The sequence below is a fragment of the Nymphalis io genome, chromosome 2, assembly GCF_905147045.1.
Source record: "Nymphalis io chromosome 2, ilAglIoxx1.1, whole genome shotgun sequence".
NCBI classification, from domain to species: Eukaryota; Metazoa; Arthropoda; class Insecta; order Lepidoptera; family Nymphalidae; genus Nymphalis; species Nymphalis io.
Genome location: NC_065889.1, coordinates 9,099,025 through 9,113,266, shown reverse-complemented (window position 1 = coordinate 9,113,266; position 14,242 = coordinate 9,099,025). Strand labels below are relative to the sequence as shown.

Sequence of the window (14,242 nt, the reverse complement as noted above, 5' to 3'; positions counted from 1 at the left end):
CCTTGAGAAATTTTGGGAACATTTTCAGTGTAAGATTCAAAAGTATTAACTTGAACATTATCCGCGTTGTGTATGAGTTTAGGCTGTGAGTAATTACCAGAAGCAGTGTTTACCGATTCTAAAATTAATTGAAAGAATAATGTTTCTCGAAACCATTAATGAGGTTTACATAAGCTTTTTTCAAGGTTGTTGCTAAAACTTTCGTATTCTATCATAATGTTTTAGTATCGTATGAAATATTTTTATTACCGATGCTAAAGCTTCACATTAAAAATAATTATACTTTTAATTTAATTAATTTACGAGTTAGATATTCATTCGGAACTTACTAGCAGGTGGAATATACATTCAACGGAATAGAACTTCTTTTGTATTTAAAAAAAAACTTGAGTATCTGGACACGATATATGATGAGGAACAAAAGACCTAATTAATGAGCCAATAATATGAATCAGTGAATGCTTCTCAGAAAATAAAAGAAGAACAATAACTGGCGAGGATACGAGGGCGACATAGGAAGAATTTATATAAACATTTTATAATTTACATTATGTAAGGATTAGTTAATATTTCTTACAGCGCGAATGTCTAGTGGCGGTGGTGGCACTTACCATCAAGTGGCCTTATTTAATTTGCCTACCTAGTTTATAAAAAAAAGAGTAGCACTAGCAGGAATAAATTGGAAGAGAAAACTATAAGATCTAAAAGAATGGAAAGCAAAATTCTATATAATTTTATAACATGGTATAAAAACCCCCTTTAACATATTGTAAAAAATAATAATATATAAATGCAATTGTCATAAAAGTTAATTTCATAACAAATGGAGCAGTTAGCAAACTTTCAATGGTTTAGTCTGTTTTAAATTTAATATTCATCAAGATTTTCTTACCAACCATGGCTTATTCTCGTTGAAAATAGAAAGCGTGCTTTAAACTTATAAACAAACGAACAATTTCAATAATGGTATACTGTAATGGAGTATAAACAAAACACTAGGTGTCAATGAACCCGTTATTTATAAAAATATCAAATTGCCGTTTTCACGCGTAATACATGCAATGTGAACAAATAATTAACATAAGACAAATGTTGTTTGTACTTATAAGACAAAACACTTATATTATAAATATAACACACACACTTATTTTATAATACATATATATATATATATTATAGTATAGGTTGGCGGACGATATTGGCCACCTGATGGTAAGTGGTCACAACGCCCATACACATTGACATTGTAAGAAATGTTAACCATCGCTTACATCGCCAATGTGCCACCAACCTTGGGAACTAAATATATATATTTATATATATATAATATAATATATATATATATATATATATTAACTTTAGCATTAGCATTTAGCAGTGTTATATATATATATATATATATAGATATTATATTTAGAGATACATATTTAGAGATGTTTCAGTGATCAACAGGTTTAATACCGGAAGTGATCACCGCTTGGTTCGAGGCACTCTAAATATCAACTTAAAAGCCGAAAGATCGAGAATGATGAGGTCTACTCTCCGACCTACCATGCTCCAAGCTGCTCAAGGCTCCGAAAAGTTCCAAATGGAACTTCAAAATCAATTCACCGCGTTGGAAACCATAAGCAGCATTGATGAGAGAACCGACACGCTGGTCAAAATACTGCAAAACACATCCCGCAAGTGTTTTCCGCCACAGAGAAGAGACAACGCACCAAAACTCTCTGCTGAGACACTCGAGCTCATGAGAAAACGACGAGAACTACCATCGTTTTTGTCAGATAAGGCCTTAAACCGAACAATAAAAACGCTGACGCGACGCGATCTCCGACGCTCCAATACCCGTGCCATCAAGGCTGCGATTGAGCAAAATCGGGGATCGAAAGTGTTCGCTCGCAAGTTTGGGAGGCCGCGCCTGACAAAACTTAAAACTGAAAATGGTGGGGTCGTTACCTCTAGGCCCGAGATTATCGGAGAAGTAGAGAGGTTTTATGGGCAGTTGTTCTCTTCAAGATCGGATAAACCCGTGGGAATCAGTATTGATGACCAGCGCGCCCCTCTTATGCGCCATTACTCCGAGGAGCTCCCGGTCGTTGACCAAGGAGAGATTAGGGCGGCTCTAGAACAGCTTAAAAACAACAAAGCTCCGGGAGATGACGGAATCACAACAGAGTTGCTTAAGGCAGGCGGGACTCCGGTCCTGAAAGAGCTAGCAAGCCTCTTTAATTCCGTCATCCAACATGGCAAGACCCCGGAAACTTGGAGCGGGAGTGAGGTGGTACTGTTTTTCAAGAAAGGTGATAAAACCCTCTTGAAAAACTACAGACCAATCTCCCTCCTGAGTCACGTGTATAAGCTGTTCTCAAGAGTCGTCACGAACCGTCTCGCCAGACGACTTGACGAGTTCCAGCCCCCAGAGCAAGCCGGCTTTCGATCAGGCTACAGCACCGTGGACCACATCCATACTGTTCGGCAGATTGTGCAGAAGACCGAAGAGTACAATCAGCCGCTTTGTATGGCATTTGTGGACTACGAGAAAGCCTTCGACTCCATCGAAACCTGGGCAGTGCTCGACCCATTGCAGAGATGTCATATCGATTGGAGATATATCGAGGTACTGAGATGTCTGTACAACGCCGCTACAATGACTGTCCACATCCAGGACTGTAAGACGAAGGCGATCCAACTGCGCAGAGGGGTGAGACAGGGGGATGTAATATCCCCGAAACTGTTCACCAACGCGTTGGAAGACGTTTTCAAAACGCTGGATTGGACTAGGTATGGAGTCAATGTAAACGGCGAGTACATCTCACACCTTCGATTTGCCGACGATATCGTCATCATAGCAGAGTCGCTGGAACAACTCACCGAAATGCTGCGTAGCCTAGGCGAGTCTTCCCGGCGTGTCGGTCTCGGTATGAACTTGGACAAGACCAAGGTCATGTTCAATAGGCATGTCGTGCCGGGACCGATATACGTCGAGGGGAAACCTCTCGAAGTTGTTAGTGAATATACCTACCTAGGACAGATAATACAAGTCGGTAGGAACAACTTCGAGAAGGAAGCCGATCGAAGAATTCGCTTGGGATGGGCAGCATTTGGCAACCTTCGTCAAGTCTTCAAGTCGTCTATACCGCAATGTTTGAAGACGAAAGTCTTCAACCAATGCGTCTTACCTGCCATGACATACGGTGCCGAAACGTGGACACTAACTGCGGGACTAGTCCACAAATTCAAAGTCGCTCAGCGTGCTATGGAGCGAGCTATGCTCGGAGTATCTTTGAAGGATAAGATCAGAAATGAGATTATCCGGAAAAGAACCGGAGTCACCGACATAGCTTGCAAAATTAGCAGGCTGAAGTGGCAGTGGGCTGGTCACGTATGTCGTAGGACCGATGGCCGTTGGAGCAGACGAGTCCTAGAGTGGAGACCGCGAATCGGCAAGCGCAGCGTAGGGCGCCCTCCAGCCAGGTGGACCGACGACCTTAAGAAGGTGGCGGGCACCAACTGGATGCGGAAGGCGGAGGACAGGGAGCTTTGGCGCACCTTGGGAGAGGCCTATGTTCAGCAGTGGACAACGATTGGCTGTTGATTGATGTATATATAGTAAAAGTAAAGTAACAGCTTGCAAACTTTAAACAGTCATTTTTGAGGAAAAGGTTTGGAGCTTACTCCACCACACTTCTCCAATGCGAGATGGTATCCACCAAATTAGCCACGTGGTGACTTTCTTAACTCATGTGCAACCTGCACAATCTAATCTCTAAGATTATCCTTTACCGTCGAGCACGAATTGAATTATAAGCACAAATTAAATGTCCGGATTAAAAATTGCAATCGCACAATTACATTTTAAAAGGGCTAGTTAAAGTCTACTTGAAGGAAGTTTTTCGATTTTAATATATTTTGTCGAGGCATTTTGTTTTTTTCCATATACGATAAGTATTGGAAGATGTATGAACTTTTAAATTGAGTGGCGTGGCTAGGACAATATTCTTGTCTGCCGCTTGTCCACATCGATCGTTCGGAGCCCCTATCAATTACGTCACGGTCTGCACGAACATAAATCAAGATCAATGGCGCGCGCGCTGGGGTGGCATGCATACGAACAAGATACCATTTATTTGTAATTGTTACTAACATATTAGCTATATGTGACCGTTGATAATATTGGCGATCCACTGACGCTTTTCACAATATGCCGATCCAAAAAAAGCACTGCAAACATTAAAACTGCTTTTTAATTTGTAGGTCGAATTCTCTGAATTATTATTTATGTACTTGTGATTTATAAATTAGCTGTTGCTATACTTTACTATATATTTTGAGAAGGTAGGCAAATGAACTGCCTTAATGCAAGTGGTCACCTCTTCAGGTTTGGAATTCACCAAAATTATAAAAAACTGTATTAAGTTAAGCACTGACCTCAAATAAATGGGCAATGAGTGTAGTTGTACCAGAAAATAAGTGATGCCGTTTTCTTCACAGATTTCGGCCACGGCAGTCATTTTCAACAGAGAATAAAATTTCTCCTGTGCAGTTGGTCCAGGAGAATTAAAAGTGTTCAATTTTGTTAAATTATTTACAATTTTTCTTACAAATACGAACGAATTAAAAAAATTATTTTATTATAATTTGTCCCAATGTGATAAAATACTATCTAGATACTAAATGTACCATACCATACAAAATGTATTTCTATTGAAAACAAAATACACCATCGTTTTCTCATTATACGTGAGTAGTTTTTACACGTTTTTAGAAACACGTACACGTTACAGTACGTTAGTTTCTAAGCGTGTCTTATGTCAATTGTCAATAGACCAAACTGAGCCTGGCATGCGATTGTTTTTCTTTTCGCATTTTGTTTCTCTTTTAGCTCGGACACTTGATCTTGTACCCAAATTTCATTGTTGATGGCCAGTGTTATTAGTACATTACAACTTCTTTTAGACTAATCTCATTATAATTTTTCTTGTTTGAATATTTAAACAAATTAAAGAGTGTACAATATCATCCATTATACTTGTAATTTAATTTTTAAATTCTAAATGATATCATTTTATTCCGCACATTATTTTTAAGATTGTCACTTAATTGAGTTATTATGTATAAAGATATCATATTTAAATTAAAATAGGTACATGACACTTAATAGGTATAGGGTTAACAGGAATTGAAATTAATGCTGACAAGAGTCTGACTACATGTACTATTATATAAAACTAAGGTTTTACATATAAGCATTACTACGTTTACATAAGCAAAAGTAACAGCTTGTATACACAGCTGGGCTTAGTCAGTCAGTAGTAGATTTTCATCTGACACATGCAGGTTTCCTCACGACGTTTTCTGTAATCGATGAGCACGAAATGAATTATGAATACGAAAATTAAATGTTTACAATAACATTTTGTAAATATCTGTTAGACAAAAATCTTTAGTAATTAACATGACACGTGTTAATTGGAAAAGGATGTTTTTTCACGATCTCTTTCTTCACCTTTCGACTATCTATGCGTAAGGTTAGTTATAAATAAATAAGATACCGAATTAAGTAAGTATTCGTTAGTTATTGCTCCGATTTACGCTCAGGATTTCGGTTAAAATCTACATGCTCTAACGGTTTTGTACTCACAATACATTATATATATGGTACAATAATACTGCTACTGTGTTTGCTACCGTCGCAATCATTATTTTGTACAATTATTATATATGTATATTATATTTATTGTCATATGTCAAACATATGACATAAGAACTAAAATTGTAACACAATAATTTCTTTTTGTTTTTTAGTCTATCCATTAAGAAATTTACTTGTCTCTAAATAAATGAATAAATAAATTATTGGTAATCAGTTTTAAAGTTGCTAAGTCTTTGAATTGATTTAAACATAAGAAAGTAAATTGCTACTCATTTTCTGTTAAGAAGAACGATTTTGTGTCTAATCACTTATGCGAACTCCTGCAGAATAACTGATAATACATGTCTCAAAGTTTCTTCGCAAACATACAGACTTTCTTATCTTAATCCACCATTAACATAAGATAACTTAAATGGAAGAAGTTGGACAAATTAACTTACAACATTCCTTTGCGATCTACATATTTAATAAGCATAATTACTCTAACAATCAGGTATTAATGAAATGTCTAGTTTATTAGGGTGCATTATTATTGGATGAATTAGATAAGTGTATAAAAGTATCAATTGGGTTTGAAGGAAAAGAGCATTTTATTTTTGCAAAGGGCTCCAACGCATGCCAGTTCAATTCTGTTAAAAGCAGTTCCCTGATTGCTTCTCTGATATATTGCCATAAAACGTTTCATGTACGCTAGAGTAACTCAATATTTTAATAGCTGGAATAAAATTGCGAGGTTATAGTGCGGCATTACGGTCTATGTTTTCTCTTGTGATTTAATAGCTTTACGATGGCAAGGTATGGTCAAGTGCATTTGTTTTTCTGGTGCAGACAATAGTTTTATTAAACTATTTTAAGCTTGTTGTATTATAAGAGTGTGTTTGATCATAGATTAATATGTTTATACAGAATAATAAGATAATTGTATAAAGCTATAAATATTAAACAAGAAGATATAGAACCTCATTTAGCATTTCTTAATAAAAAAATTATAGATGCAGTAAATTCTCTTCTTATATCCTTATCTATCATATAATTTGTTTTATATTGTTTCAGGTAGCACAAGATGGTACTTGGAATGTTAAAACGCTTAGTTCGGGTTACGCAAATAATTAAATATGAAGGATTACCATAAAATTTTGGAATTATTATAATTATTAAGCACTGAAGCTTAATTTACTAATAGAAAATAAACATAATATAAAATGAACTTTAAAATAATATCACTATTATTAACATGGAATTTTCTATTAATCACCGCAAAAAGGGAATCTCTAGAAGACGAAGATTCACGGGCTAGAGAATTAAGAAATAAAGAAAATAATCGGAACCGGACCACTTTTAATGGAACTCTGACAGATGTTCCAGAAAGGAGATACTTAAGGCACAGAAACAGTTCAAGATATCGCAGCGATAGACGGAGATTTTGGGAACGTGAACATGAAATCAGACGCGACAGGAGAAGAGGCTCAGATGCTTACTCTTCTGAAGAATTAATAACCAATCGGACTGAGCCCTACAATAGACGAGATGACAAACCTCGTAAATCAGAAAAACACTGGAATAAAAGTAATTCAGATAAAGCAAATGATAGAAAAAAATCTGGTAACCAAAATAAACCTGATCGATCTCCAGTGAGAGAAAACACAACTAGATTCAAACCAAAGTTGACTAACAAATGGCAGAGTGGTGGATTCATTCCATACCCACAGCCGAGAGAAAAGAAGCCAAACATAATATTAATCCTGACTGATGATCAAGACGTTGAACTCGGCAGTCTCAACTTTATGCCCCGGACTATGAAGGCAATTAGAAGTGCAGGAGCCGAGTTTCGCCATGCATATACGACAACGCCAATGTGTTGCCCTTCAAGGTAGGTTCTATATTTAAAAATAGTTTTAAAGCTATAGCTACATAAAATATAATATGACAATATATATTCGATAAATTAATTATGCTCTTTAATCTGATGGGAATTTAAATATCAAGCATAATCCTTGACAATATTTATTTTTAAGAAATTAAGAATTTAAATGGGAGTATTCGAGATTAAACACTTTGACTTTAAATCATTGGTCAATTAATTTTCGTAATATGACCTATATGACTGATTAGATCCTTTAGATATACTTTTTATTTACTCCTTTGGACTTATATTAGTTTTCTTCATATTAAATATATCACATTAATATAATAAATAAATAAAATACGTAAATCGTATGTACATTCATGACTTATTATAGAAATTATTATACTGAAATATCCCACTGGTGGGCGAACTTACAAATTAGAAATTCGTACATAGTTATTATAAACTCTGTCTTTACTTAACAAATATTTTGTGTTCATATTATTAGGAGTTCCTTGCTTACTGGTGTCTACGTTCACAACCACAACGTGTACACGAATAATGACAACTGTTCATCACCGATGTGGCAGGCCAAGCATGAAACCAACACCTTTGCCACATACCTTTCAAACGCTGGTTATCGAACTGGTAAGTATTATTTTATTTAGAAAAGCAAAAACTTTATAAATACTAAACACAACAAAAATAAACAATGACAATTTGAATTTTACATAAAATGTTGTATTGCAAAAGGAGTCAGCAGTCGAAAAAGAGTCCTGGTGTTGAGGTGGTGCTAGTGTGGGGGCCCCACACCCTATAGATCTTATCAAAATTAAGTTTTTTTTAAGGCTTAGGTTAGGTTGAACAGATCTTTACAATATAATGTTAGAATAAATTGCACAAGTGTGTCTGCAGATACAGGCGCGGTCTCTATTACCTCACTGGAATAATGTAAAATGACCTTATGATATACATAAAATGTCCGGAAAGAGATAACGCGTGTAACGGCTTCTCGTGCTTTCCGAGACACACGAGAGTAATACTTACTAGTTTACCAATTTCTTAACTCTGAACTGCTGCCTAGAATAACTTGACTGAAGACTCCATAACTTTTTGAGCCGACCCGAGATTCAGTCTCGTCATCTGCAGCCGTAGAAGCTAGCAGCTGAACCAACGAAACCTTTAAATTTTAAACTTGGCTTACTAATAAATATGCAAAATCCCCGCCAAGATAGTTACCTAAAGTTCCCTTATTCCTCTCATTATAAGTTTTATCATTTATAAGCCTGAAGCGTTGCAAATAATTTTTAAAAGCCATCTCAACTATAATATTGGTATAAAGTTTTTTTAAAACATGTTTGGTTAGCATCATGGAATTTGTGCTTTAGTTATTTATAATTAATATGAAGCAGTAAAAATCAAAACAAACCCTATTCAAGTAACCAAAGCTACTCAAGCACTTTTCAATCATCATTTTACAATTAATATAAAACAATGCTACCAAATGATGGAATGTAGATACTACCGAGCAGAACCGGCAAAAAACTTCGTAGGTACTCTTTCTGATTGCTTAGGTATATGTATTCATTATTTACAAATACACTTTGCTTACTGCACTAATTCTACGCCATTTTATTATCTATGTTTTTATCATAATATCTTGTCTATAATATTTTTTAGTATAAAATATATATAATATTCATTAAGTAGCCAAGCTTAGTTTGAAAATTTGCATTAAATTTAATTAATAATAAACAAACAAATATTAAAATACCATGAAGTAACAAATAATACATAAGTTATGACACTTCACATGCTCACTTTTACGGGACATTTTAAAATTTATTGCCAGTATCAATCTGATATACAGCTGTAGTTACGAAAAAAAAAGTTAAATATTACCCTTTTATTTATAACGTTGACATTTATAATCGAGTCCAGATGTTATTATAAAGTGCTATTTGCGAAAAATCCTTTAATTTATTCGTTAAATTATAGGTATATTTGAAATGATATTTATCACTCTAATCATGTGTACTGAATATATTTTTTATGTAAGTATTTCGAGTAAATAATGTAATAATTTAGTTAAAAAAATATGTCAAATACTTTATGCATATTTGAAGTATAATATATAATATATAAAAGACTAGAAAAAAACATAATTTTAATAATAGTATAATAAACTCTTTTCTGCAGTTCCATTCGTATCAAGCTTATATGTATATATTCAAAGGCAAAATTCCATTCGAATAATCTTTTATTGCGTGTAATAAAATTTACACGTCAATAATAAGAAATCCATAAATCGGTTTATCGGAATGAAATTTAATAGTTACTATTAAATAAAAACGCAGGTATTTATGATCCGCTGGAGCATTAATATTGATATCAATAACTCAAGATAGAGTTGTTGGTATAACCATAGAAATATGATACCTACAACACCTAAGAATGCACCTCGCTTATCTCTTCAAGTGTACAATCGAATGTCTTAATACAATTTACTTAAGTTTATTTTTCTTATTAAAATTTTTAAATGATAAATAATAACGTAATAAAAAGTTTAAGGCTTTATATGTTAAATGGAATTAAAAAACGTTCTAAATTAAAATGAATAAAGCATTAGAGAATAGTTAATTAAGAAAATAAATATTTTAATATTGTATTACAATAAATTATAAAATCATATACTCTGCAATGATAAATGGAATTAAATAAATATAAATTGTGACCATGTATACTCAAAAAAACATTGTACAATTTTATTCTATTATATTTTTTTAATAAAGTGCTTATAGGTGTTGCCACATTTAATATAGCGGTATAAAGTCGTATCAGGATAGAATTGCGCTTGACAACATATACGACGTGGCTGTATTGTATAGATATAGTTCTAAGACGTAATACCTGAGGAGCGTTGAACGTTCATCCGACAAATACCTACCCGGGGAATTTAATGATGCAATATAATGTTAGGAATTTGAACTGACTCACTACTTTCATATCACTTCGAGTGGAATTAAAATCTAAGTTATTATTTTTTAATAATTACCGTAAAAGTAAATGCTACACTTACGTTTTAATATATATTTTTCTAAGCTGTCAAAATGATTACATTTTAGAAAAATAGAAAAATTTAGACTTATTTTTTAATTTTTATTTACCTATTGGTAGCAATTATCCAATTTTTTTACAATTAGCAAAATAAACAACAATTTCACTCTAAGTATCTCTTAAAATGTACTTAATTTCTCGAAAACTAAAACGATAAATAAACGATAGATTTATAACGTAATTATAAAGATATTATTTCCAATTATAAATGAGGTATTAAAATTATTAACGTTCCTATTAAATGACCGTAAATGATAATAATTATAATTATCTCTGTGTGTGGGAATTTTATACATAACTAGATGTATATTATAAATAATGATAAAAACAACTTTATTCTTATAGATATTTAAAGTCCTCAGTGTAAACGTTTTAGATGGCAAAGAGCATTATTTATATCCTTAACGCTTGTCCGGTCGTTATCTTATCATTTCGCAGTACAAAGGATCATAAGTCAATACCGATAAGCCTTAGCCGACAGGAGTAATTGTATAAACGTCATTTAAGATTTGTTCTAAATATTGTATCATAGGTCGGGGCGTGGGCGCACGTGGGTCGCCGGACGTCGGCTATTTTATCGCATCACACTCGTCTTACCGTCACGTATGAATAAATTCAGATAGAAATGTCCTTGTCTGTATTTGGGGAGGGCGATCGTACTCCATCCGGTGAAGACGCGAGCCGTGATTTGAACAGGACGGAAAACGTCGTTTGCAAACGTCGCATTGTCGTCTATAAAACTCGCAACACAATGTAAGTGTTACGGGCAAAGTCCGCGGGCTGGGAACGATCAATCACGACCTGGTGCTTGTATCTTCATTCAGCGAAATCCGAAGTCATATTTGTTACAGTCTCATCCCAATTTATTCGGTTAATCGATGTTTTTGTACTAGCTTGGGGATATAACCTATATAAAAAGGTTGTGGTAAAAACATTTCATGAATTTTATAAATAAATCGTTAAAATCAGATTCAAGTTAAAGTTCAGAAATATTGGTGTGACATGACAGAAGAATATCGAAATAAAAAAAAAACACCGAAAGTTCAATATTATTTACAATAATTAAAACTTTGTCATCAATAAAACAGTCGGCAATGACGAGTACTGTTCCATGTGTGAATTTCTCGTTGCAATATTAACTGAGAGCCCATACGAAGATCGGCACGTGTCAGCGATATATCACGGCGTCGTTAAAGAGTCCATTTAGCTTGTAAATTTATGCTTGAAACGAGCTATCATAAATTCGCCCCGTGCTTTCCTTCCGCCATGAGTGGATGTGGGCGAAGGGTCCGCCCACCGGAGAGCATCTAAGATACTCCGATCTAATCACTAGATTGCTGCTTCCGTTGAAAGATGAAAGTGGAGAGCGTGGGTACGCTGGTTTGCCATTAGGTAGTAACTCCAATTCTTTTTTTTATTTTGCCTCCAATGGTCTTTTTAATGTGTCTTGATTAGTATATAAAATACAAAGAACGCGAAACATACTATATGTAACATAAGTGTATTCTTTCGTTTTACTCACTACACTTACAGAAATTTTATTTCAAAAGCTACATCATCTATAAGTATAATATTTTATCAATTCAATTTATAATAAAATTTAATGGTATTTTATTGCCATACTAGCTAAAACCCGCGATTTCGCGAAATTAAAAAAAATGCATTTTCGTGTTCTGTTACTCTTTTTTTCCGCCCACACTCATACTTTGATAAATTTATTCAATGTACAGACGCATTTACGTAGATTATAAAATAAGGTTAGCTAGATTAACGAATTTCAACAACAAGACACGTGAACATGGATACAAATATATATATTATTATTAAATATAGCATAATGAAATTAATTTATATAAATAATATCTTCAAATCAAATATGTTTGAAAATCTCTGTAAAATTTCATTATAGATATCGAGCACCGATTGGAATTTTGTATGTTTATTTTTAACACAGGTGTTTTTTTCCCAAGTAATATTCGATTATTTATATGTAAGTCAGTAAATGTTACGTAGAATTCTAAGTTCCGAGAACAACTCAAGTAAATACGTGTATTTATACGTATGCTCCATTTGTATGACTCTGCATTTACACATCTATTCCATTACATACAAGATTTATACCGTAATTTTTATTTAAAGAATAATACCTCTCATAAATATTTAGATTTCAACGCCATTCTAAGGAGTTAAAAAATCAAATCAATTTCATATTTATAATAACGACAAAGGTAATTAAATATTTTTTTAATTCAAAGCCTACTGGGCTTCGCACAGCTGTGTATAAATGCCCTTAATATGTACATAATAATTGTTATTATTTTATAAGACTAACGAATTGTTACATTAATACTACGCGATTATAAATCAAATCAAATTTTTCAAATCAAAGCGTTTTTGATTCGTCAATAATATTAACTTTTCCACCGTTTCGGAAAGCAGCGTCTGTCGAGAAGAAACGGTAAGAAACTCGCCTAGTTTCTTTTTTTTAAATAAACCAGATTTACAATGTGGCAACAATTCACAATTATTGTTTCTAATCAGTCCAGAGTTGTAACGTGGTCTTAAATCCAAACATCGTTAAACATTATTTTAATGCGTTATAAGATTTATTGAATTATAATGTGTTGTAATCATTTTAATTTGTTAAATGGTAAACTAATTACCCAATTACATTGCCCAAAAATGTTCCCTGTACCTTACGCAATCGTAAAGCAGGGGTTATAGTTTATATTTATTTCTAGTATTTATATAATAACATTTCTTATTATTTCTAGTAAAAGTTCACGTAAACTATCATAGAATAAAATGTCTGGCCGTAGTAAGTAAACTAACGTACTCATTGAGCATAGACTATTTTTATTAACAATAAATAAAGCTATTTGAATTTAATTTTTAAGAGTTCAATTGAACTTTTATTAAATTCAATATATAAACAATTCAACGATTAATTTGTAAAATTATTCCATTATGTGAATTTTGCTTGTTTGTTTTACAAAGCGAAACATTAAAAAAATTAATTAATTAATTTACATTAAAAAGTTATGCAAAAATGTTTGCACAGAAATTTGTTATTACTTTTTATTATATCTATGTACATATATGTCTTTACATATGATTGGCAACGATTAACGAATATGTATGTGACTTTCTCACATATCAAGTTCAATTTTACGTGAATATGATTAATGCGAAATTAATATTTTTATTATTGCGCTTATTCCGAGTCAAGTACCTAAATAACGGTACTTGGATACTAGATGGTTACTAAATTAATTATATAAAATATATATATATATATATATAAATATATTAGTTTAATAGTTTTACGTATATATATATACATAAAACATGTTACGCACCCATTTCAACTAGCTTCCATTTTCGTCGTGAATACAAAATGAACTTAGTGAATATATATGACCAATTTATATTTATTGACCTGCGTAGATAAGGCATATTCAATTGCCTGGACGTGATTCAACACAAGTCTTATTTAACTATAGTCTACAAAGGAGCAAGGGCCTAGAAATAGTAATGAATCAGTTTTTGTCGCCTGCTTAGTTAAGCGTAATTAAATATTTTATAATTCAATTAAAAGTAAAAGTATTTTCTATTTTGTAGTTCAA

The 14,242-nt window shown here is 33.1% G+C and overlaps 1 protein-coding gene across 2 annotated transcripts in view; it reads left to right on the top strand.

Moving 5' to 3' along the window:
- LOC126774277 (extracellular sulfatase SULF-1 homolog) overlaps window positions 1–14,242 on the top strand; it is a 100,143-nt gene that overhangs the window by 49,062 nt on the left and 36,839 nt on the right. The window contains exons 2-3 of one of the 2 annotated variants that reach the window (XM_050495727.1): window positions 6,707–7,523; window positions 8,008–8,147. In XM_050495727.1, coding sequence (XP_050351684.1) covers window positions 6,856–7,523; window positions 8,008–8,147 — 808 coding nt within the window. In that variant the 5' untranslated portion in view covers window positions 6,707–6,855. The remainder of the gene's footprint in view (window positions 1–6,706; window positions 7,524–8,007; window positions 8,148–14,242) is intronic. The other variant, XM_050495718.1, reaches the window with a different exon arrangement.